The 24,887-nt window shown below is 40.8% G+C and overlaps 1 protein-coding gene across 1 annotated transcript in view; it reads right to left on the bottom strand.

Annotated features, from left to right (window-relative positions):
* Positions 1 to 24,887, bottom strand: part of svep1 (sushi, von Willebrand factor type A, EGF and pentraxin domain containing 1) — a 104,239-nt gene that overhangs the window by 55,312 nt on the left and 24,040 nt on the right. The window contains exons 2-3 of the mRNA XM_053342908.1: positions 20,709 to 20,964; positions 19,182 to 19,358 (exon numbers count right to left, since the gene is read on the bottom strand). Of these exons, the coding sequence (XP_053198883.1) occupies positions 19,182 to 19,358; positions 20,709 to 20,964 (433 nt within the window). The remainder of the gene's footprint in view (positions 1 to 19,181; positions 19,359 to 20,708; positions 20,965 to 24,887) is intronic.

Genomic DNA, 24,887 nt, shown 5'->3' with positions numbered 1-24,887 from the left:
CATCCTGTGACTTTGACACTCACAGGAGGCCTGTTACTAAGGACAGGATGACAGCTTAAAGTGTCCCCTCTGTTCAAGTCCCCAGGAATCTGTTTTACAGCTTCATTTCAGGTTTACAGGAAGACTAGTTATTTTTAATGTGAATAATAATTCACCCGAAGCGCAACAGTGGAAACACTGTATCGAAAAAAATATAAAATTTCAATTCCTGGCAGGTAGCGTGTGCTGGCAGGTAGAAATGTACACAGACTGATGCATGTTCACACACATACACACCCACACACAGAGTTATAAAGAGCAGACCTGGTTTCTGGCTTCGGGAATCAGGTGAAGGAAGGAAGGAGGGAGGGAGGGAGGGAGGGAAGGAGGGAGGGATGAACAAGAAGGGATAACAAGTGGCCATGAATCTAAAATAAAAAAGGGAAAACTGGAAGGTGAACATGGAGAAAACTGTGTGAATTTCCTTTAAAAATGTATCACTTCTCCATGACTTCAGCCAGAAGACAGACCCCAGATACTGAAACTAATTGTGTTTGGACCCTGGACCTAGTCTGAATTACACAGCAGCCAATAGTCTCGTTTCGGGTCCATCTACTTACTGCCTGTGGCTTCAGAGTGACGCTGCTGCACTGTACCCTTCATTTAGAGAGGAAGTGGAGCATCAGTAGGCCAGATGACCATAAAACAGAAAGAGCCTGCTGTCTCTGGACTGGCTGTAACCACATGGAGGGACAGCAGCTGGTCAAAGAGAACTACTGTATGCAATAATGATCTTAGCCAGCCGCTACAATCAGAAGATATTTATTCAAAGTTAAATCAATATTTGAGCAATCCTAATTACTAATAATCACATTTAATGACGTATCATAACATCACTGGTATTCATTCTGTCTGAATCTCATGGCGTCTCATTTTAAAATGAAGCTAAAGGGCTTCTTAAAAAAAACTGCTACATCAAAGAGAAATATTACTTTAATAAAGAAACTGGTGAGCAGGCCAAGTAATCATCTTTGAGTGGAGACAGAGAGATAAGAAAAACAGAGTTATTAGATGAGAATTAGATTTTGCCAACGAGGCGTATCTCCATCACTCCTACAACGTGGCGGCTGACTTTGACTCCCTTCAACTACTGACCTGATGTCTGCGCTGCCTCCTTTTAAAGAATACGTCTGGCAGTTTGCTGTATTTTGTTACTGTCGACTAATCCCATGAAAAACACCAAAAACAACAATGAATTAGTCTTACTAACAAGCGCCGCTTGTGTAGCCAAAGCCAGACATACTGTAGCTTATTCCTCCGGGCCATAGAGCTCAGCTTAAAAACATGTCAATTAGCCACACCTTTGCACTGGCTGACATGCCACTTTATTACAATTAACACTGAAATATAGTTCATTTTCAGTCACGACGGCATCAACGGTCCACAGGACTGTAAATGTTACTAGTGTTTTATTCCACGTCTGATAATACTCCCCAACAAATGCACTACTTTACTTAGATTTGAGTAAAGTAACATTTGAGAAAAACTAAAGTTAAGTTTAAAAAATGAAATGATATATTTATGATTTATGTTTTTAAAGTTTTACGTCCTCAGCAGGAATGAACGGACTTATGGCTGAGTGTCAGAAACAAGCTGGGGAAGTCAGAGAGCATTAAGAGATGGACCTTGCATACTCAGAGGTATAACAGCAGGATGTCCAAACTTAACCTTGAAATACACAGACGCACAGCTCATGTCTTTCCTGTCACTAAACATGTCATTTATAACAGGAAAAATTCTCTCTTAGGATGAAATAAGACATAAAATAGAAAAAGACAAGGACAAAACCGAGCGGATGCCAGTTCATCTGTTAAACTCCTTTCTCTTAATATTAAGTAAGTCAATTAAACTGGCAGACATGTTGGACCCGGGAGCCAAACTTACTATCACACGAGAATCTTGGGTGTCTCTTGGGACGGGCTGTGTTCGATTAGCCAGGCCTAAAAACAGACTGGGAAGGAAACGATGAAAGGAGATCCAGAGGGAGAGCGAGAACATCTGCCTCCTCCACCACAGTGACAAACAGAGAGAGAGAGAGAGAGAGGCAGAGAAAGAGTGGTTTTCATCTCAGAGGGGGAATGTTCTGCTTAGTTCAACAAAATCCACAAACACGTGCTTGCAAACGCATGCTAATCCATGCAGGACTAATACACACACTGCTGCTCCATGTGATCTTTAACAGAAACCATTTAAACTGAAAAAGAGGGAGAGAAATAGAGAAAAACCTCATTCCTGTTACTTAGAAGCAGTTGCTGATCAGATTTGTCATCTTGTTTATTTGCTCTTTGATTGAGCTCATGATTTAAGTCAAAATGTGGTCAGTTTTAGGGAGTTACTGTATATGTAGGAAAAGTTCTTGTATGGCTGCTGATGTGTGTTTAGATAGCATTTTTTATTTGAAAACTTTGGTTTCTAAAAGGTTTGTAAAAAATGTGTTCTCGAAGGAAGGTATTAAAAAATGGATTGGTGTCTGAACAGAAACTCAGGTCATGTACTCAACAATATTCAGAGGACAAACCTGAGGTGACCAAAAAAGACATCCAGTCAAATTAAAAGGTAAAGGACTTTTCATTGATCTTGACTTCAATCTGTCCACATACTGTTTTTATAACAGAACAAAATAAAAAGTTCTCCAGCTTAAAAAATGCCACATCCTTTTTTTCAACCTTGTGAAAAAAACAGTTTGACATGTTGAGTAGAGAAATAAACTAATAAGATATAGGATTGAGTTTTGCCACCTATTACAAAACATATTTTAACCCATTTTCCCCCTGTGAAACTGCTGCATCACTATTAAATAGAGAATTCAGTCCTAGTAAGATACAGTCTATAGTTAAAAGAGTCAGAATTGGACCATGTTTCAGTGTTTGATATTTGGTTCAAGTATTGAGATTTGACATTCAGCCCTAGTTGGATGAAGATTTTTGCTCTTTATTATTACTGATTTCTATTTGTCATGATATTACAGCTGCTCAAGTATGGCTCCAGATGTTTGGCATTTCACTTCTATATCTTACCTGCATCTACTCACCCCTTTAATGGTTATCCAGTCAGTGGATAGACAAAAACAATCACCAACATAACTGTGTCTTTTACCACACTTGTCTTTCTTCCATAAATAACAAACAACACTTAGATTTAGGCACCATAACAACTGTAGCTAACACAGCGAGCAACATCTTTGGCATTATGTGTAAAGCAGACAATAAAAGTGAGAAATATTTCTACAATATTTTTTTTTTCACGTCCTGACCTCATTCTGTCTGTCATCTTCCTCAAAGCCAAACAATGCAGACAGAGGAAGTGCAGCAATATTGTGAATGGGCTGCTAAATCTGGACAGAGGCCTGGCCGCTTGTGGTCAAAGGCCCTCACACAAGAAATGTTGTTAAGTTGGGCCTTAAATTCCAGGGGTTTTCACTGAGAAAACAATGTTAACATGCAAGGGAACTTTCCACTCCTTTCGCTGAGACGTCCCATGCGCACTTGAGGTGCATAAATAGACAATGGAAATGGACAATTAAAATGTATAGTCTAGACCGCAAAAACACAAACACATTGACGGAAGAGCCTGACGGAGACGTGAAGAGACTGGTGCCCGGTTTGAATGTTTCATTTCAGGTAAACACAGTCTGTACAGTATATACATTAATCTCACTCTGACATACATCTCAGGCTGAATTCATCTGGACCACCAGTGGAGCTTAAAATAGTGGTATTTATGAATATGAAGAATGTAAAGAGTATATATATGTCTTATAGGGAGGACCACACCTCTACATCCAGCTCTATCATTGCACTTACAGTACAGTATGGTTGCCTAAGTGATGAACCGCCAAAACAAGAGAGTACTAGCATCTGTCCACCACTCACTTTGCTCCAGATGGTGAAGTTTCCCAACTGTATCAGTACTCTACCATGTGAGGAGAAGAGAAGATGACTCTGTGAGGTCCACGAAGCTACCACATGTGACTTAAGCACCGATGCCTCCAAAATCCTTGAACTCTCTGTGATAACACTAACAAGAGAAAATGATGTTGAACATGAGTTCTGGAGAAAAATACTCCATGCTGCATTGTCTCTACGGATGATACTGGAGCCATTCCAGCACTAATAAAACTACTATTTCAGCTATTTATTGTTATTGTTTAAAAGTGAATCTTCCAGACGCAAGTTTCAGACTGTACAAGACTCTACTGAGAAGAATCCCACAGCTAGCGTACAGACAGCTGTCACCTGGCTCTGGTTTTGGCACTTTCAGATGCACTTTGCCCTCATATATTCAAAGATTAAAAAACCAAGATGTCTGTGTTTGAAGTGATGGAGTAGGTCACAGGAGTTTTTCAACCTCAATACACGGGTCACCTGAAGAAAAGGGAAAAAAGTTTGGGAATCCCATCCCATCGTGGAATGTCAGAAGGCTCTAAATCATATCACCACAGTCTCATCAAAGTCTAGTCTGCTCTCCAGCTGGATTACTGAGTGAAAAGGGGGGGGGGGGGGGTGGTGGTGAGATGTGGATTCTGCACAGCTGTCCACCTACACATCCTCCATCTGGGGGGGCGGGGGGTGAAGAGACCTCCACAGACCACCCCCCCCCATCCTGATCCCAAGAAAATAGAAACTTCAGAAATGTGATGCTAAGCAGTCTTTGGAGAGGAAACTGAGGAAGTTCAGTGGCTGTTTCATCGCTGTTTGCCTGCTTATTATTCAATCCTATTCCCAAAGGAGAATGACTTCACCGCAATTGCTAGATACATCTTTCAGATTCCCAAGGACAGGGAGACTATCCTGCTCGCTTATTACAGAGTCCGGGAACACTGGGATTCAACGAGAGAGAGCGAGGCAAACCGCTAAACAACTGTACAAACACAGGTTGGTCCCCAGTCTGGTGAGCCTTGATTACAGATGTCAGTGTGCTGAGAACTGTTGTGATAAAAGGCCGCAGTATGTTCTCAGTACACTCGGGACGACGTAGCATAACAATCAGACCATGTTAACACCAACACTTGAGGGGGGGAAAAAAAGGTCTGTTTTCAATTGTCACCAAATTCCTCAATCTTTTCACTCTCACTGACACGATTAGAGGGATGTGTTATCAGATGTGCATGTGTGTGCGAAGAAACGTCAACACATTCAAACACGTGCTCATATACATACACACTAAACCACCACACTTCCCACAGTAGCCTCAGATATGTTGTTGTGAATTCAGAGAATGTTTCTGCTCTTATAAAACCGCCCCAGAGGTGAACATCTCATACAGTTGTACACGGATATGTGCCAAATGTCGTCCATTCATGGACACAGACTCAGTATTTTCTCGAAATGAAGACAATCTGGAGCAGGAGCTGACTGGCGGGTCACTGAGTAAGAAAAATAAGGAAGAAAGACAGATGCTTCTCTTCCAAAAAACTGGCAGCTGCTGACTTCCTCCATCCTTAACCTTTGACCTTTCACGTAGCGTGTGTCCCTCTTCATAATCTCCTTACAACTGGAGGGGTTTCAGTCAACAGCTCAAACGCACTGACATTCATACTAACACTCACTTGCATAGCAGGGAGATGAGAAGGTGAAAGGAAGTAGGAGGGATCTTAAAGAGCGATGAAGAGGGTCGGTGAAAAATTCCAGAGAAGGATGAGGGTCACAGAAAGGGACAAACATGTTGGATTTGAAGAAGGGCAAAGGCCTCGAAAAGGACGCTAGAGACGACCATTTAAGATGCTAAATGAGAATTCATTCCACCTTAAATTCCTGTGGGGACATTAATTTTAGTTTAAATTATGCGTGAGACACAACTGGAAGCATGAAGAAGTTGAAGTATTTGAAGAGCAAAAAGTCAAGTGAGAGAACAGAGTGTAACCCCGGTCAACCCTACAGTAGATGATGTTCGTGACAAACAAGATAATAATTAAAAAGCTTTGCCAGTAAAAGAAAAACATTTTCCCAAATCTTGGCTGCAGATTGAGTAATAATGGTTTATTATTGATTGGTTTGTTTACAGATACTCTATTGTGTTGTGCAAGTTGCTGGCACACAGTACCTGATGAAGTTAGTGTGCACTGCTAGTAATATTCTTTTAATACAGAGATGAATATTTGCTCTCAGTGCTCACCAGTGCTGTCTTGTGTATTTAGTAACAGTAAACGCCACACTTACATAACAGTGTAAAGCAATACCTCAGAAGAAATTTCCATAAATCATAAAGGAACTGTCCTGCAGTCTATTCATGATTTCATTACTGTATGATTCTTTTAGGTTATGACTTACTTTTTAGATTAGTGTAACAATTAGAAGCAGAAACAGTCTAACAAAGCATTTTCAATAAAACAAAGTAATCATATAGTATCAACTATATCATCGTTCAACAAATATAAATAAAAACTGATCACAGCACTTTGTTGTTTTACTAAAAAAGGAAGTTTTTGACCATTTAGCTTGGTCATATTTGTAATAATCAATTAATGACTTTGTGAATTCTGATATTTTACTTTTTTTGTCATTTATTGAGCAAGAATATGAAAAATTCCCTGATTTCAGTTTCTCCAATGTGAAAAATTGCTGATTTACTCTATGTTAAGACATTTATTTTGAAATGATACACATTTCAAAATAAATGTCTTAACATTTTAGACTGTTTATCAGACAAAACAAATAATTTAAAGACATCAGTAAGCAGTCTGGAAAATTCTGATGATCATTTTTTATTACTGCATGCTCTGACATTTATGGAAAAAACAATTAATTCACTACTTTAAAAAAAAGAAAGGTTAATAGCACACAAACAGAGCTCTGGTACATGAGGAGTAGATGACGTTTGTAGTGTATATTTGTGTTGAAAGTGTGCGTTTCTTCACGGTACCTCTGGTCAGTCCTCAGGCAAGGAATCAGATCAGAGCAGATTTAACAAGGGGTGTTTCTGGTCTGCTGAATACCTCTCTGTAAATGACTAATTTAGGTCTGGTGCACCTGGTGACACGGTCGAGTAGCTGGAGAGTAGCTCGGAAAGGCGGCGAGAAGAGAGGGAGGCAGTAAAGGAGGCGAGGAGGTAGGACACCACGGAGGAGGAGGAGGAGGAGGAGGAGAGAAATAAAAGAGAAAATTGATGGAGCGACGGAAGGAAAAATGAAGGGATGGATGGACGGAGGAAGGGTGTTAATGACACAGTGAGGTTCTGCTTCGCACCACTGGCTCTTTCACGGCTCCTTGTTTTTCATGCTCTCCTGCAGAGGAGGGTCCTATTAGGCTCTGTTTATAGCCTCCCTCCCTTTTCGCTCCTTCATCTCTCTTTTACACACACACACACGCACACACACACATGCATAAAGTGGCCTCAGTTTATAACACAAGTCATGTCTGCTTTACAGCATCTCTGACCTACAAACACGGCAGCAGTAGTCATCAATTAAGGCTTTTTACAGACCTGTATGTGTCGTTTAATGAGGGGAGAGAGGACGGAAAAGGGGCAGAAACATGCGGCGTTGAAGGAGGGGCTAAAGCGGATCTCAACACCGCATGGTACTGTAAGACTGATGTATACAATCTACAGTAAAAGCAAAAACATCAAACACCAAATGACATGAAAGACTGGTCCGAAACACCTGAGGGCAGCTCCAACACTTGGCCTTTTAGCAGAAAAAAACATTTTCTAGGACATTTTTTTGGTGAACTGCCAAGTTTTCTTTCAATTGATGTCCCTCCTGTTGCTTTATTTTCCCTCCTTTTTCATCTTGTATTTCACTTGTTAAAGGATTATCCCAGTTTATTACAGTGTGGGTTTTGGCCCATCATTTTTTATCAGTCTGGATAACACTGCGCCCACCAAAAGTAATTGCTGAGGTTTGAGAATGTGGAGACATCGCTACATGAAACCTGACAGGACAAGAAAACAAGAGCAGGCAGAAGATCAGACAGGACTGTAAACAAGCCAACAGCTGAGTGAGATTATCTACTGTTTTATTTGGAAGTAAAATACAAAGCGAAGCAAGTGAGGCCAAAATGTAAAATAAAAGCTCAAATATCCAGCTAATATTGTAGGTCAAAGTTGAACCTAGGAGTAGGTCTGTTAACTATTGATGGATGTTAAGAATTTACATTTTGGTTAATAAATGTCTCTTCTGAGCTAATGTGTAAGGCTTGTCTAAAACCTGAATGATTGTCCAGCTAATTATTATTTAAATGTAATTATCCTTGAATACCACAAATCTTCATATGATGTAACACTTTCAGACCCAACATCAGATTTACTGTTGTTATGAATAGAGAGTGTTTCACTTTCACTGGTAGATTTACACAGGATATAAAGTATAAACAGCTTGAACTAGTGCATTGTGTCATGGTATTTTTTAAGATTCAGGCATATTTTTTGTTGTATTTTTTTGGATGACTGGGCCATTATACAGGTTTATAGCAGATTATTATAGTCCAGGAGTAGATTCTGAATTAAAGTAAACAGGAATTAGACACCTGTAGTCCAATTAGGTCCATCTACACCTACGGACTCAAAGTATCTACATGATTATCCCGCTAGGTTGGTTTAGGCATGAGCAGTGAGATGGCTAGGGTAAGGGGTAAAGGGGTAAAGGGGGGTATTGTGTACTGTACCTTGCCATTACACATATAGTACACTGGGCATGTCATTTGGGTCTGCAAGACTTCAGATAGACCCTTCTCCCTGTAGCTGCATTATGGCTACCTGCATAGGGAACTACATTCAAGACAGTTTACCGCCTAACCGAACCACCGCGGTTAGATTGTAATGAAATCTAAGTGCAATGATAGATTATTATATGAACTATTATGAGAATGATTGGAAGTCATTTCACTGTGAATTGCCAACCATTTATATTTGAGAGGAGATAAAACCATTGAAAGAGGAGACACAAGGAATGGAGGAAAAAAAGACCATCAGGAAAGACAATGTACAGTAACGTCTGAGAAACTGGTGCTGTCCCAGCAGTCACTGCTGTCCTGAAGAATGAAGAGGAAAACTTGTGCTGCACAGTCGGACCTGTTGCTGCCAGAAAATCTATGAGTGTCTACAGATGAGAGTAATCCCAGCTGTGTAACCACTCCACATGGATTTACAGAATTTATCAACATTTTTGTCCTGGAGTTTTATCTCCACAAAATCAACTGGAAGAAAGAGCGAAGCCGACCGGACCGCCTCCACATGGTGAGAAAAATGTGATTACTACACTATAGCTGAGTGAGGAATTACAGTGTGCAACTGTTTAGTGTGGATCTTGTCATTTTATCGCTGCAATTTGTAAACTATAAACCATTTTATTTCATCTACTAAGTTACTACTTCTCTGGCATGGCAGACGCTGAGCTGTCCGCAGCCTCAGACACAAACAAACCAACGTGCAAAGCAGTTAGCTGTAATGCTGCAACATGCGGCTAGTTCCTGTGTTTACTGATTCATGTAAAAATTTATTTCTAAAGACAATAACCATTTTTGCACGTAAGGCTTCGTTCTTCTCAATATCTCAATCTAAATATATGGAATCTTAATAATGGAGCTACCTGGCTGTACCCAGCATGCCGTTCAGTGGTATAATTTTGTGAATGTATAATAATTAGTGTTATAAGATTGGTGTGTGCTATGGTGTTTTGCCAAGTTAAAGAGAGTTAATTGTGGGTTATTAATTTTTATGTGAAAACGTTATTACCACAAGAAGGTTATACAGTTAATAAGAATCCATTCTCAATGTACTCAAAACTGTTCGCGGTAAGTATTTATTTTGTTGCCTATTGAAGAGTGACAGTAACTATTTCACCTATATGTCATTATGGCGGTATATGAAAAATTCATGTCGTAAGGGAAATTAAAACCGGTTTAACAGATGAATTGGGAAACCGCCCAGCATTAGTTTGAACTCATTTTATTTGCCTGTTTTATTCCTCTGTAATCAAATTTTCAAATGTTTTATTTGTCTGGCTTTCATTAATATAACATCAAATCAGAATATCACAAACTATCTTATGGGCTGTAAATCACTTAGCAGCAATGTTCCATATAAATAATCTTTATTATAGAGCTTGTTAGTGGTAGCATTCCCCCCTCCCCTCTCTGTCTGGCACAGGGCCAGTCTGATCTTTGCCCAGTCACTGAAAGCTCTCCATCCATCCACCACAAAAGACGCATGGCTCCGGGGGGAAGGAATCACCCTCCCTCTCTCTCTTTCCACTCTCTGCGCACCATAGAAAAACACAAACCTAAACTTCCATCCAATAAGTTAAGCAATAAGTGGGGGATGGGGGGGGTGAACTTGACCCCCACAAACCCTCCTCTGTTTGTCCTCAGGGTATCCTAGGCAGTTTGCCCCCTGCTCATAACTATACCAGAACTGGACCACAATTCATGTTGAGCAACTGAGGATTTTATTTTTGCCACAAAACATTGAGAAACGAGAAATTGGAGAGACGCAGACATACTGTACAGAAGCAGCCAGTCTGCTGTGGTTATTGATGCTGTGGGGATTCGGATTTGCACAGTTAGAGGAAACAGAGAGTCTTCATAAGAATGTTTATGTAACACGATGGAGGAGCTGGCCAAATTCACTCCTTTGGTAGAAATACAGTATATTTACTCTTGAAAACATTTAAGTGCAAATTACGACGGCTGAGCAAATAGAGGGCCAGTGTTAAGTATTAAGCCACTTTTATCCATGTGCTGGAAGTGGAGCGAACGGATGTCAGTTGGAAAGTCAGTCAGCCCATCCATCCAACATGTTGGTCCAAAACAAGCCCTGATTTAGGTAACTCTCTGACCTGTCGTCAGGCGCTACTGTGAGGTAAAAGTTTCCCCTTTTGGTCCATGACAAGATATCTTATAAACCACTGGCTGGTTTTATGTTTTCAATCCCCTGACTCTCATCTAGAGCCTTCAACAACATATTTTTTCCACAAAATATTAACTCAATGGAAATTAAATTTGCTGAGTATATTCATGTTTCTTGGCGATAAACCTTTTTAGATTTTAGTGACACCTCCCCCATGACCTTTCCTTTGACAGCACAGTCATGAAAAACTTTACCTTTTGAGCATCACTACTGGTAAGAACAGAAGAACCATTATTATATTGTTTATATTGGGCGTGGAATGAAAATTATAATCTGTAGGGTTTTAGTTATGAAATGTTTATTATGTAATTGTATTAATTTGTCTTTTTTAACTGACTGCTCCCTTGTTATCATATCATACCTGACTAAAGGTGAGTTGTATAACATTGCTCGACAACCACGAAAATCCTATGAGAACATGAATCCTGTGTGGTTCTGTACCAAAACAGAAACCAGCATCTATTAAAAAGTGTCTGCTAATTTATAATGTGCTATTAAAAATAATCTTACTTTGAAAGGTTTATAATTGGATTGGAAAGACACATTGCACACTGTATAACTGTCAAAATCAACAGATTAGGCTCAGCATCATGGCAGCTCCTCAAAAGTGAAGCCCAAATCTCTCAATCGCCCCCTGGTGGCCGGCTGCAGTACATATCATAAGTCCTGCCCCCTCAATGTCAATGTGCAGATACATGAGCCAAACTGAAAACATCAAAGTATACGTCAAATAAACTTTTCCCAAAGCTGGTTTCTGTCATTTTATGTAATTTTTTGCACAAGTGCTCGTTGTTCTGACAAGTTTGTTTTTGATTAGTTATTTATGATGTGATTTGAATATGATGTCGCAATTGACACATGTGACAACAGATCTCAAACCTCCAACAGATGGCGGGACGACTGACGGGGTGTTTCTCGGTGTCTGGCTGTATTGCGCAGACTTTGGCTGCAAAGAATGTCACAAAAGCAAAAACGGAGATATTTTGGCTTCACTCTTACATAGCAGTAGCACGTGGAGACAAGTAGTCAATGTTTATATACAGTCAATGGTCACACCCCAAAATCAGCTAAACCATAATTTGGGTGCCTGCCTTTACTCTGTATATCCAAAAACGAGAAACAAATCAACAAAGAGAGAAATATAGTAACAAAATTAGATACAGTGGTAGAGAAGACTATTTTCATTGTGCTGTCAATTGACTACTATGTGTTTAAAGGGTTTTCTTAGAGAGGAGTTTTAGTATAAAAGCAGTTGGATTCTTGACTTCTTTCTAAAAGTTTCTAAACACAGATCTAAATCAATGGTGTTAATTTAGCACTCACTTTTGTAATGTTTCTATGACTATGTGGCGTTCGTGCTGTCTCAGGTGGTATAAACAGGCTCTCCCCCTGCTGCCTCCTTAAGACAGGGATCTGGTATGCATCATATCCTTGAATGTGGTGCATTTCATTTTAATGAGTCAGAGGTGTCTGCATGCAAAGTACGCCAGATAGACGTGTAAGTGTTGAGCCCTGCCTAGTATATACTAGTGTGTAAACAGTGCGAAGCGAGACGAGCTGCAGGGCGTCAAAAGCTGATACAGCGATAACCAATATGGTGTTAAGTTCAGCCATTCCTCTGAGTTCACGAAAACATTTGTCCTTTGTAGATTATTTTTATTATGACTATTCTTTGTTAACAGGGAGACCTCTGTGATGCCGGTCAGGCCAGACAGTGAAAGGAGAGAGGGAAAGAAATAATCATTGCAACAACGCTCCCATTTCAACACTTTTCAGCTTTTTCATCAACCTCTTTAACATTTAAGCAACCATTCTTCTTGTCATTTTAATTCCTCCCTTTAATTTATATCCACCTCCTGGCCTCCCCACCCCCCCCCAGAATCTCTCGGTTGTTCACATTAAGACCACAAATATTTACTGTGCAGAAGCAGTGAATACCTCTTGTCTCCTTGCAACAGACACGTGGACACAGACGGTCCAGTCCATCCGTAGAAAGATGGATGTGTTGTGTTCGGGGGGTTGTGTCGGAGCTCACTGCCGCCACGTGTCACCTCTTGGGATCAAGAAGTTTTTTTACGGACTAAATATTGCAAACATTGAGCAATTCTTCCAGTATCAGCTCTAAAGGGATGTTTTGTTACACTCGCAACATTCCAGTTGACAGTTCATATCCTGATTGCTCATAAAGGAGCCATGTAAATGCATTTCCTCGATTCCCATCACAGACATTACATAAACAAAATATCTTGAGTACTACTCTTTACTTGGAGTGATGAGCGAAATAATAAGCATGAAAGTTGATTATTGACTTTGGAAATACAGCCGTACTTACTTAATCTGCTTTTTCCACAACTATCAACCACAATCTTTATCTGGGGTTTTTTTTATGCTAAGTTGTCATGGAGATAGATCAGTTGACAAGCCAGCAAACATCTGCTGAGGAAAACCGTGAAGATGCGAGAAGAATTCTTGAGAAAACACTACAAAATTAACCTTGAGTTTATATTATTTGTGTCAGACAAAATATTTCTTAGGGTCCTGACATTTACTGAGAAAAGCCACAGTATGATTCAGAGGCAAAATTTGCAACTGTTAGTCCAACTAAAAAAGCACTTCAGCTGCACTCCAATCATTTCCTCTTCACTTTCTTGGGGAATTATTTGACTTTTTTTTTAAACCCTTCATGTTTTTCATTCCTTACTCACCATGTCCACTAACAGCAGGAGATGTGAGTATAACCAGGTTTTGTGAATTCAAGAGTATCACAATTTGTAAAAACATTTAAGTAAGATATCCTTGCTTAAAACCACATAGTTATATTGCATGAAATAAACTGTAACATAATTTGGCATTGAAGGACAGGTCCAATTAACAAGAAGAAATGCAAATAATTCAAATTAAATGCTCATTATGAAGCTGTGACAGACAGCCTGGAAGGAGCAGACTTTATATTCATCACATTCATGGACGTCTGAGGTAATTCTTCCAGCAAAACAATAACCATATGAGAGAGACAGAAAAGTATGTATGTACTCAGACACACACACACACACACACAAAAAAGTCCAGTCATGTATGATTTAGACATCAGAGAGAGATATGTATATTCACTAACCAAAATGCAATACTATATACTTCTAAATCAGGCTGTAACATTTGTTCTTGTCTTCTCATCTGCCTTGGTCCATCTGTCTTCCTTTTCTTTTCCTCTCTTTTCTTTCATGCTGTCTTCTGGACCTCTCACTCTCTCTCTCTCTTTCTCTCTCTCTCTCTCTCTGTAGCTTCCTTTCTCTCTCTCTCTCTCTCTCTCTCTCATTCATCCCACGCAGAGCCGTCCTGAGCAGAAACAAAGCCTGTGCTGACACCACATTAACACAGTCCAGAGCTCCTGTCATTCTCGCGCTACAGGAGAGGCTGATAAGACACAATGTGTGACAGGAGACAAACATGTAACCCCCCCCCCCCCACACACACACACACACACACACACACACACACTTCTCTCGGCCTCGGCCTCTCGCTCCCATTTATCCGCTCCCCCATTCCTCTGGCGATCCTTCCTGATACAGATATCGCGAGCTTGGGATTGGTATTTGAAGACAACGAACGTCCTGTTTGGTCTGTCCGAGTAAAACCGAACTGCACAGGAACAGGTTTCATCATCCACCTCTATCTGCTGGGATTCCAGTCGTGTTTTGTGGAAGAGGCTGTTTCACTTGGCTGTCGACAGATTCATAAACAACACTGCTGTGCACTGTGGGGATTTGGGTAGTGTTTCCAGCCGAGCCATTTAGCCAACGATAATAATAATCCACTGACAGGGCTGAGGTTTGCTCATATTATTTTCAGATGTGTCAAAGATGTTAAATGTGAGAAAACAAAGTCCAAAAAGCATAAAACTTCTCCAAACTCTCCGTCTAGACAACGAGCCCACCTGAAGCCGCACACCGACCGTCACATAAACCAGAGTGGCTCTAACTCTGGCGGTGGTGTTGCAGTTGTATAGCAGCATTTGTCTGCCACTCAAGAGCCCTGGCATCAATGAAGCACACGGCGTACCCATAATTTACACAACACCTACGGTTCAGCCAAGCCCACTGAGGTTACAGCAACAAAATATTAAAGAGAGAAGCTGGATTTTTCTTAAAACAGCAGGCGCTTGTCAAGTTTACTTGTATGTTTCTTGGTTACGTACTGCTCTCACCACAAATCTAATTGGTTTTGGAGCCACTGCTACTTCAAAACAGCCTCATAAGTTATTAGAGAATAAAACCTTCAATAAATGTAGAGTTCAAAAACATATATGAGGGTATTTCGCACCACTTAACAAAACCAAAAACTGAGATGAACAGGGGTAATAGAGTGTCTGTTTGCCAATGTATCCACAACTGTAGTGACAAATATTCCAGCCTGGCGCACTGTGAAAACATATCCATGCTTTGGCGTGAGAATGACGACACAAAGACAATCAAGTGTCCGCAGCAAAACAGCAAACTCCTCTCCCATGAGACCTGGTTATATGAGAGTTAGAGACAGACGGAGGAAGCACTCCTCAGTTGCGGTTGCAGCTCCTCGCTGTGTCCTTCCTTCTTCGAGCCCGGCTGAGCCAACTCTGCAGTCTGCTCTCTGCCATTAATTAAACCATTAAAACAGATTAATAAGCAGAATGGGGCTCCAGTCTCGACAACATCTGATGAGAATTAGGGAGGCGTGCTTTTTGGCACGATGACCCCAATGCCCTTTCCTTTGGCTTCTTCTGTTTCTTTCCCTGAATTTAAAATGCTGATCTGAATAATTTAATCTTATCTGCTGCTCAAATGTCTTTTTCCTCCTTGACTTGCTATTATCTGATTCTGGATCAAAAACATGTGGGTACAGAGAGGAAGACCCAGAGGGCAAATACAAGCAGGATTATGCTTGTATTCTCATTATTAAGAGTAGATTGTTATCAGGATTTCTAATGTGATTGTTTCATCTAGCAACGCACTCGGGGTTGATTTTTCTTAGACCTTCGTTCCCTCCGACCTGCTTCCACTGCATCAAGAGTAAGCTGTCTAAATGACTGAGGTTTCACATAGCAGTTACTTAAACACACACACACACACACGCACACACACACAACAGCCAGTGCATCTGTTAACTGTTCTGCTCTCCAACAATCACACAGACTGCTATGTTCCACTGTGAGTTTGATGATTACATATTCAGTGAAAATAATGTATCAACCCTTAACCTTACACTTAAATGACCGAGACCACCTGCATCAAATTGCAACGTTACGCTGTATAACTTGGAGGCCTAACAGACCATAGAAGGGATATTTAGGAGACAAATGGATCTATCATGCATACGGTTACCGCTGGCAACTGTAATAACGTGATTGCCCTGCTGTGTTGGATTGATTATAAGCAACACGCTCAAGCAAAACTAATTCATGCATTGCCGCAGCGTTCATATATCAATTCTGTGGCCGGACATTTCAAAAGAATTAAAGGGCTGAATTTGAGGCTTTCCACACATACGGCGTAGAGAAGCCACCGCCGTTCCACTTATGGTTAGGAGAGACAAACACAACATTTTGGGGAACGTTTAAGATTCTTCTCATCTCAATAGCTCATTTACAGAGATTACTTCTTTTTATTTCTGATGATAGGAGTCATCCCACTAAGTGATGGGTTTGAAAACCAGAAAACCATATTGTTTGACCTGAGTTTTGTTTTAAACTGCAAGGCTTTACTGTATTCTCATCAGTTTATCAGAGGTTTAAAACATCATGCAGTTTCTTTAAATTTGTATAAACATAAAAACTCTGAACAAAAAGGAGCAGATTAGAGGAAAGAGGACAGGGAAGCTAATTGCAGGTGTTAAGAGAAAGAAAAAGACAAACAAGCTCTTTAGGCTGTACATACACTGAAATCTTTAAGCTCACCTTAATAGGATTTCAGCTCTATCTTACAGCTTACAGATCTGTATTTATGAGTGTCATGTATATGATATCAGGAGGTGAATGCCCTCAACTAAAGTAAATCTATTAATTCATCCAAAAAATTGCAACCAAGAAATAATGTGTCTGCTCCATCAAACATGTTTTCCATCATCAGAGTGCTGACTGGACAACTAACAATCAAAAATAGACTTTCATTTGTCAAGCACTGCTGTCTTCATACATACATGAAATAAAAAGAAGTAAACAATGAGAAATAGACAAAATGAAAATATAATATATTTTAATGGTATTCTTATATACATATCAACAGATCACATTCTATATACATATCAACATATCATATTTTTTCTTGAAGGTGTTTGACCCCTGTGGACACTCCTGTGATGCTCTTCCTCCAGTCGTAGCTGCTGCTCTGCAGTGCTGCTTTAGGGGATGAGTATCATTAAAACGATGGCACCCAGTACACCAACAGTGGAGGCCATGACCTGGAGCACGTCTTGCCACAAGGTACTCTTGGAAGTTTCTTTCTTCGCGAGCCTTGCTAAGAATTTTCTTATGTGGGTCTGTACTGTCTGTACAATTGCTGAATCTACAACTGGATCCTGGAGTAACATTGCAGACTCAAGTACGTCCCTCCCACCAAACATCTTGGTCAGGTCTCTCATTACGGCCTTGTACACTTTCTTGGTGCTTTTCGTATGTGGGAAGATGCCATCAGGTTCAGTTTCAGTCAGCCTCTCCAAAGTCTGATTGATCAGTCTTTGGGTATGGGCGATCCATTCCTCCTGTTCCCCGTGTGGAACAGTGTGACATTTCGTCAGCAGCCTCACCATGAGCAGTGTGGTGAACAACCTCAGCTGGTGCTCGCTCTGTGTCATGCTTGTGGACTCACAATTTGAAGCAGCAGATGGATCACCAGGCTGTGGGGTCGTTTGTTCTTGGTCCACAGGGACTTCAGAGTTGTTTGTCTTCTCTTGGATTGTTTCTGTTGTATCTTCAGATACGGTTTTCACTTGTAGGTCTTCCATTGTCAGGATGCTTACTTGTCTCTGGTTTTGTTTTTCAGATAATCTGTTGAAGCTGTTTAATCTGTAGGAGCTGTTTCAGATGTCTGTCTCTGATCTGGGCAACTGTGCTACTAATAATGTGTTAGAAAGATTCTGGAATGCACAGATAGATACATGGGTTCTGAAATGGAATGTGACATCACAGACATACAATGAACACTCACGCACACACACACACACACACACACTTTTTAACTGATACATATAAGTATAACCATACAATAATAATTCCTACAGCCCCGACATTATAAATAACTACTAGTAAAGAACAGAAGGGTAAAAGCCAGAGCACTCTGGCACCAGATAAAAAAGATTTTTCTCTTCCTCAAATGGATATGTATGAAACAGAAGTGGGAGGCAAAAAAACACATAAGAGCCACAGAAAAAGGCACTTCATTTTAAAAAGACAGCAGCAATTTCAGTGCATGTTCATGAGAAACAATACATAAGTGGATGTATGAGATCATATATGATATAAAAGGGGGGGATTTCAAATTGGAGATGAGCAGGATGTGATATGTCTAATAAAAAATGAGTCATGACAGAAAGAGAAAGTCAGAGGTGAGGAGGTCTTGAACACACACACACTGTCTCATTCTTCCACCCCGGCACCACATTACTAGGTTTGTTGATAGCGATCTGCCCCGTGGACAGCTTACTCTGTGTTAAGTAGAAAGGTTGCTTATTTAGCTTTCACTTATATAGTGAGCTCGGCAGTGACCTGACACCAGTGGCCTGGTTCGAAAGAGACGCTGACAGGTAAAATTAGACAAAAACAAGAACAAGGGACTTCCACTGTCTATATCTAAACATAAAAGCACAAACATGGTGTTTTAGTGCAGCAAAGTTTGAGCAAGAACAATGTTGGTCAGTTTGTGGAAAGTGGTGAGAAACAGAAAAAACTACTAAACTAAACATGCCACATACACAACTGTTTACTGAGTCTGTTGTCTGCTCCTTCAAGAGCTGTTGGAGCTTTTTATATGTTGTGCAGTGCAGCTTCAGCTAGGGACTGTTTCATGATACAAAAGTTGTGAATTGTAATTAAGTTTTAGTAAGATCATAAAACTTGTAAAACTAATTTACTTATATGTGTCCCTTAATGCACATAATGTACATACATTAACATCTGGCTGCTTTGGTGCTTTCCGATTTATCTCTGATTCATTACACATACATTATCTAAGAGGGATCAGTTAGTATCAATGGACAGTTGGTGACTGCAAAAGGAAAAACGACACAGCTCCGATAGAGGTTCGAACTTAGCTGACTACTTCTCCTACCTGTGCACTCGTGTTGTAGACCCTTTCCGTAGTAACCCTTCTCGCAGATGCAGTCGTACTGTCCGGTGTGTGTGCCGCATTTACAGCTGGCCATCATGTCGCAGCAATCCCTTCCCGCTTCGCACAGGGATGAGCAGAGCATCAGATCCTCCTGGATGTAGCTGCCTGTGGGGAGGTCTGGGGGTTGGAGGACAAACACATAGGAGCACATATTACACCACCTGGCAATTACAAATCATTAAGTTCTACTTTGTTAACATCATGATGGTCTGATAAGAACACACATTTGCAAAGACAGTATAAAACCTTTGATCAGACTGTGTATATTTGTGGGACTATCACAGTATGTTAGCGGGTCATTAAGACATGGTGCGTTAAACACTCTTTCCACTAAACATCTGACATTCTTTAGTCAAATGTTACACAAGATATCAGAGAATAAAGTGAAGAAACACCTCAACCTCATCCCACACACACTTACAGTATACACAAGTATGGCCAACACATATACACAAATGCACACAGAAATGTCGAAATCAAAAACATTGCAAACAGTGCCCACAAGACACATAGTTAAAATCATCTTTGGGAAAAAAAGACTCAACTCCTCTTTTCCCAATGGACAAATTGCTCCTGAGTTGTTTTGTTTTACTCCATTTCCCTCTGATTTTGACAGCAGAGGGCCACAGCAGCAGAAGAAGAAGAAGAAGAAGAAGAAGAAGTGGCACGGCTCTGGTGTAATTTCTGTGATTTGGTCCTCGGCCAGCGAAAGCAGCTCAACATGTGGCTCTATGTTTGAAAGCTAAGTGTATGCTTTGAGGCTGTTGTTGGCAGAGACGTTGGGCAGACTTCAGGACAAAGCGTGAGAGACGGAATTGAGGCTGAGCTGATAGTGCTTGTGAGTGCTGGCTTTCATTCTCACGACCTTAACCTTGTACTTACTCGCTGATCTCTACCGCTGCACCTTCTGTCTGGGGTTTCAGATACTGTGTGTGCACATACACAGTCTGCGTGATTTACAGCTCACTATACGCTCAGCACTGTACTCAGCTCTGATATTTTATGGTGATATTTTATGTTTTAAGGCCATGAACAAATCCCTCTTTTCACCAAATTGTGGGAATCTCCCTCAAGTGTGGGAAAAAGGCCTTACTCTGTCCAATCTGTGTGGAAGTGAGGTTTTAATGGCTGTTGGCACTACATAACAGAAGAGACCATGAGAAATTTGTGTTGTCAAAGTCCATTTAAAATATTATCTGTTGCTCTTTAAGTAAACATTGAACTTTCAACTTTTAACAACCTTCACTTTAGAAGTATTTCTGAAGGAGCAAATGATGATGGGGGCGCTAAAGCTTCAAAGAGACAATAGAGTAGCCGTGGCAGCTTCAACATCACATTGCCAAAACACAGAGTTTGGAGATTTGATATGTGTTGAAGGCTGTGAAGTGGGCCTCCAATCACAGAATCAAACCCAGATTCAGTGTTTAAAAAACCCCTAAAAAAACACACTAAATACTGAGACCGTACCTTCGTGCAGTGCGCGGCGAGCTAGAGCCTCAAATTCAGCAAAGTTGTGCACCAGGTAGCAGTGTTGTTCCTTGGGTTGGGATGCCATGTCGTGGAGCTCCCTGATGTTACCCTGCCAGATACCCAAGGTGAAGATCTCAACGCCTCGTTCCCTCAAAGCTGCCGCCACCGGTCGAGGGTCCCCGCCGTTAGAGTAGCCATCGGTGATCAGGAAAATGACCTTGGTGGCGTTGCCGCGGGAGTGACGCAGGATTTGCTGTTAGGAGAGAAAATAAAAATTCATTAAGTGATTGAGTTTGAAAACATATAATTCAAATCCACATTTTAGTTAACACATTCAGGTTAGGGATGAACGATTTTGAACGGTATTGTAATCATGATATGATTTGCGATATTATAGGGAAAAATAATTTACATTGAAAAACATATTAAAATGATTATGGTGTAATTTTTGAGAAACAAAGATGTTTTCTTACAGTAAGTCTGTGGAATATGATGTGTAGGACATCTCTACAGCACCACAATATTCAATTTAATTTAAAATAACAGTATTTTAACAAGTAGTGTGACTCCTGAGATTACAGTAGGGTATACTGTGATTTTTATACAATGTTGATGAATTGTTCAGCCCTAATTTTGGTTCATACATTGATTTTATATAGATAATGTGTTAATCAGAGACCTTTAGAGGTGTTAAGTGTCAGAGTTTGTTATAGTTGAAAAGAGCCAATGTAACTATTTCCCCCTTTTTCACTCTTTACGCTAACCTAAGCTAACTGGTTGCTGGCTCCAGTTTCATACAGACGGACAGATATAAGAGTGGTATTAATCGTCTCATTTAACTCACTGCAAGAAAGAAAACAAGTGTGTTTCCAAAAATGTCAAATCATTACTTTAGACTTAGAGGACATAAAACAAGAGAAAACTGAAAAAAGTATACAGGTTAGGTTAAAAAAAGAAAGTGTACTTTTAGTGACAAGCAAAACAAAGAGACTAGAGTCTTTGTTAATGTAGTCATGCTGTTACTGTACTGCAAAGGTTAACCATTCATATACACACTTCCCACACATTTCTCTGCCTGCCAGCTAACTACCAACATAGCTCTAGTTTTAGTGACATGACTAAATTGAATAACGAAGAACGTCACACATGACCACTAAAAACAGCCCTCAATTCTAGGGTTCCTCAAAACCCGACATCAGCTAGAGAGGGAACGAGGGCAGGACAGGGAGGAGTTACAAAAAACGAGAGAGAGAGAGAGAGAGAGGGAGAGAGGAGAGAGAGAGAGAGAGAGAGAGAGAGAGAGAGAGAGAGAGAGAGAGAGAGAGAGAGAGAGAGAGAGAGAGAGAGAGAGAGAGAGAGAGAGAGAGAGAGAGAGAAGGCTCTACAATTATTTCTCCTACAGACAACGCAGCTGCTTGCCAGTGGTCTAAAACCACCAGAGAACACTGGGCAACGCAGACCGGGCTGCTGTGTCCGCCCCAGACACCGGCTACAGTTCCCAAACTAACTTTAGCCACCATTTACAATCCACCACATACAATTAGACAGGACATTAAAGTCAGAGAAACATATCTTTATTTTCTCTGGAGTAAAAAAAAAAGAAAAAAAGAAAAAAGACAAGACCATCTGCTAGCTTTACTGTGAAGGCCAAGCTGAAAGTGTTGTAAGGGTGTTTCAAATGAGGATAAACCCTGTGAACAATAGATGAAAAGAAAAAACGAAAATGAGACAATAAGGTGGAGAGAACAGAGAAGACATTGCAGAAGCAGTAGGAGCCAAGATGAAGTCAGTAGGACTGATATCCAATTACTTACTTACTGAAAGCCAGAAAGGTCACGGGTATATCATAAAAAATTAAAGGATGGAAGGAAAACAAAGCATGTGTGTTTGGAGGAAGTGGGTGTTTTTTTTTTTCTATATTCTGGATCCAAACAGGACGTAATAGTCACACATGGCAGACTGCAAGAAACAAGAGGTGAGGAGAAAAGGAGACACGCTAAGGGTGTGACCACCAAGGGAGGGAGGGAAACAGAGCAGAAGAGAAAGCTCTGGTCTTTATTGTCTAATTGGCTAAACTTCAAGCAGCTCTGGCAGGAGTGGTGTAATTACAGAGCCCATGGAGCGAGGGAGCGAGGGAGTGAGGGAGGAAAGGGATGGACAGAGAATAGAGAAGAGAGAAGGCCTTGCTTGCTTTCTCTGATCCTCAAAGCTCCGGACTGCCTGCTGCTGCCGGTTCCCAGCCTAGGGAGGTTTGCTACGCCCGCTCCCAGCTGTCAGTGCACCCTGTCAGGTTGCTGCGTCTTCCATGGCTCCTGCTAAGCACTTTAATATTTGTGTATCTGTTTGTGTGTGAACATTTAACATCTTCTCATGTTCGGATACGAGCCGTCTCACCTTCAATGTTGAATGTGTGAGTGCTTTGTGTTTTTAGGTCTTTTATGAGGCGTCTGCTCAAAGTGCTGCTGGCCCACAGTGGTTTCTGTGTTAGCCATGAGGCAGTGGCTGGTGTTAGCGATTGCATAGATGCCACCAAACAGAGCATACGCATGCATACCCACTAATAATACCCTCCCAAATAGCCTGCACATACTTTAGGTCAGAGTATTAACATAAAGGCGACCACATGAGCCAGTGTGTGGGAAGGGGCTGCCCTTTACAGTAACTCTCAACATGCACCTTATCATTCAAGACATATACGGCTGTCGTGGTAAAGGAATTTCCCCTGCTGTGAGTCAGGGTGGCTCAACAGCACGGTATGCAGTCCCTGTGGTATTAGGGTTTTTGTTTTTTGGGAGAAAATCAAATCAAGGTATGTTAACTTGATTATGTATCGACTGAAAGGAGCCGCGGTACCTGACGAACATGGAAAACACTTAAAATCATGTTGTGGCAGGAAACAGCATTGGCCTACAGTCAAGTGCCCTTAAACCTAGGATTTATGAACGGAGTCTGCCTGGACACACCTTTAGATTGTATGATTGGTTAAATGGCAGCCGGCCCAGGACACTTCAAACACATAGCCAAGACAAAATATTCATACAGGTGTGTTTTTAACTACCGAGCAATAGCACCGACCCTCGGTCAGCTCAACCCTGAGCACGGCTCTGTTATGAGGGCTGGGCACCAGGTTAGCTTGTTAGCATGGATGCCAGCTGTGGGAGGTTTGCACGAGGTTACACAAACAAGAACTTGGTGTGCGAGATGCTGTGCGCAGCGGGCGGGATCCTTCAGAGCCACCAGACCAGGCTGGGGGAGCTGCTGAACACTCAATATACATGAATTTAAGTGTAAAACAAGAAGGGCCTAGCCTCATGGAAAAAAGAAAAAATGTGAACACAGGACAGTTGTGGCGGTTGTTCACCATCCACCAGTGTTGGCTTGTCTACAGCGCAGCACTGAAATACTGTGTTTATTACGACAACCCTGAAGACAAACAGTACACAAAGCAGTAAATATAAAGATCATAAAACAAATAAAACAATCCTAAAAGGCTGCTAAACCGTGACCGTGAGTTTGTGTGTACATGGGACAGAGAAGAAGAAAACAAAAAGGAACAACAGAAGCTCATTTTTATAATCAGAATAAATATAATTCAAATTCTCTCTTCACTACAATATTTTCTGTGAGCACTAAAGATAAGAGACATAAGGTGAAAGAGGACAGGTTAACGGTCTGAGACTTGGCTGTAAAAGTAAAGAGTAATTGTAAGTCATCTATCATCAAGCATCATTTCTAAGTTTTAATCTTCTTTATACCAACCAAAAAGCTGCAGAAAACAATAGGGTGAAAGCAATGTGATTATAGTTTTAACTTGGTCCTCTCTAAAAATAAAGCAGTGTTTGCACAATGTCTTTTTTTCCAAGAACAATGATGAACTCAACCTGAAAGAACTTTATTTGAATTGCAAGAGAGGAAAAACTGACTGGGTCCACTCCACTGATGTAATGCTCAGACTCTACTAGATGTCCTAAATGATTAAAATGGGACACGTGCAGAGGAAAGGAATTAATTAAGTGTCATTTCCTATAACCTCATCTTGTACTGTACATGTATCTGAACTTGAAAACCTTGAACTGCTGTATGTCAGCTCAAGGCCTCCCATGCATTTCTTCAATTACGCACTTGGCAGACCCTTCAATGCCGGTGTAGGTCCAAAGAAGAGATAATAAGCCGGCA

The sequence above is a fragment of the Scomber japonicus genome, chromosome 22 (assembly GCF_027409825.1).
Source record: "Scomber japonicus isolate fScoJap1 chromosome 22, fScoJap1.pri, whole genome shotgun sequence".
NCBI classification, from domain to species: domain Eukaryota; kingdom Metazoa; phylum Chordata; class Actinopteri; order Scombriformes; family Scombridae; genus Scomber; species Scomber japonicus.
Note: the sequence above shows the minus strand (reverse complement) of the source record. Positions and strands in the feature narration are given on the sequence as shown.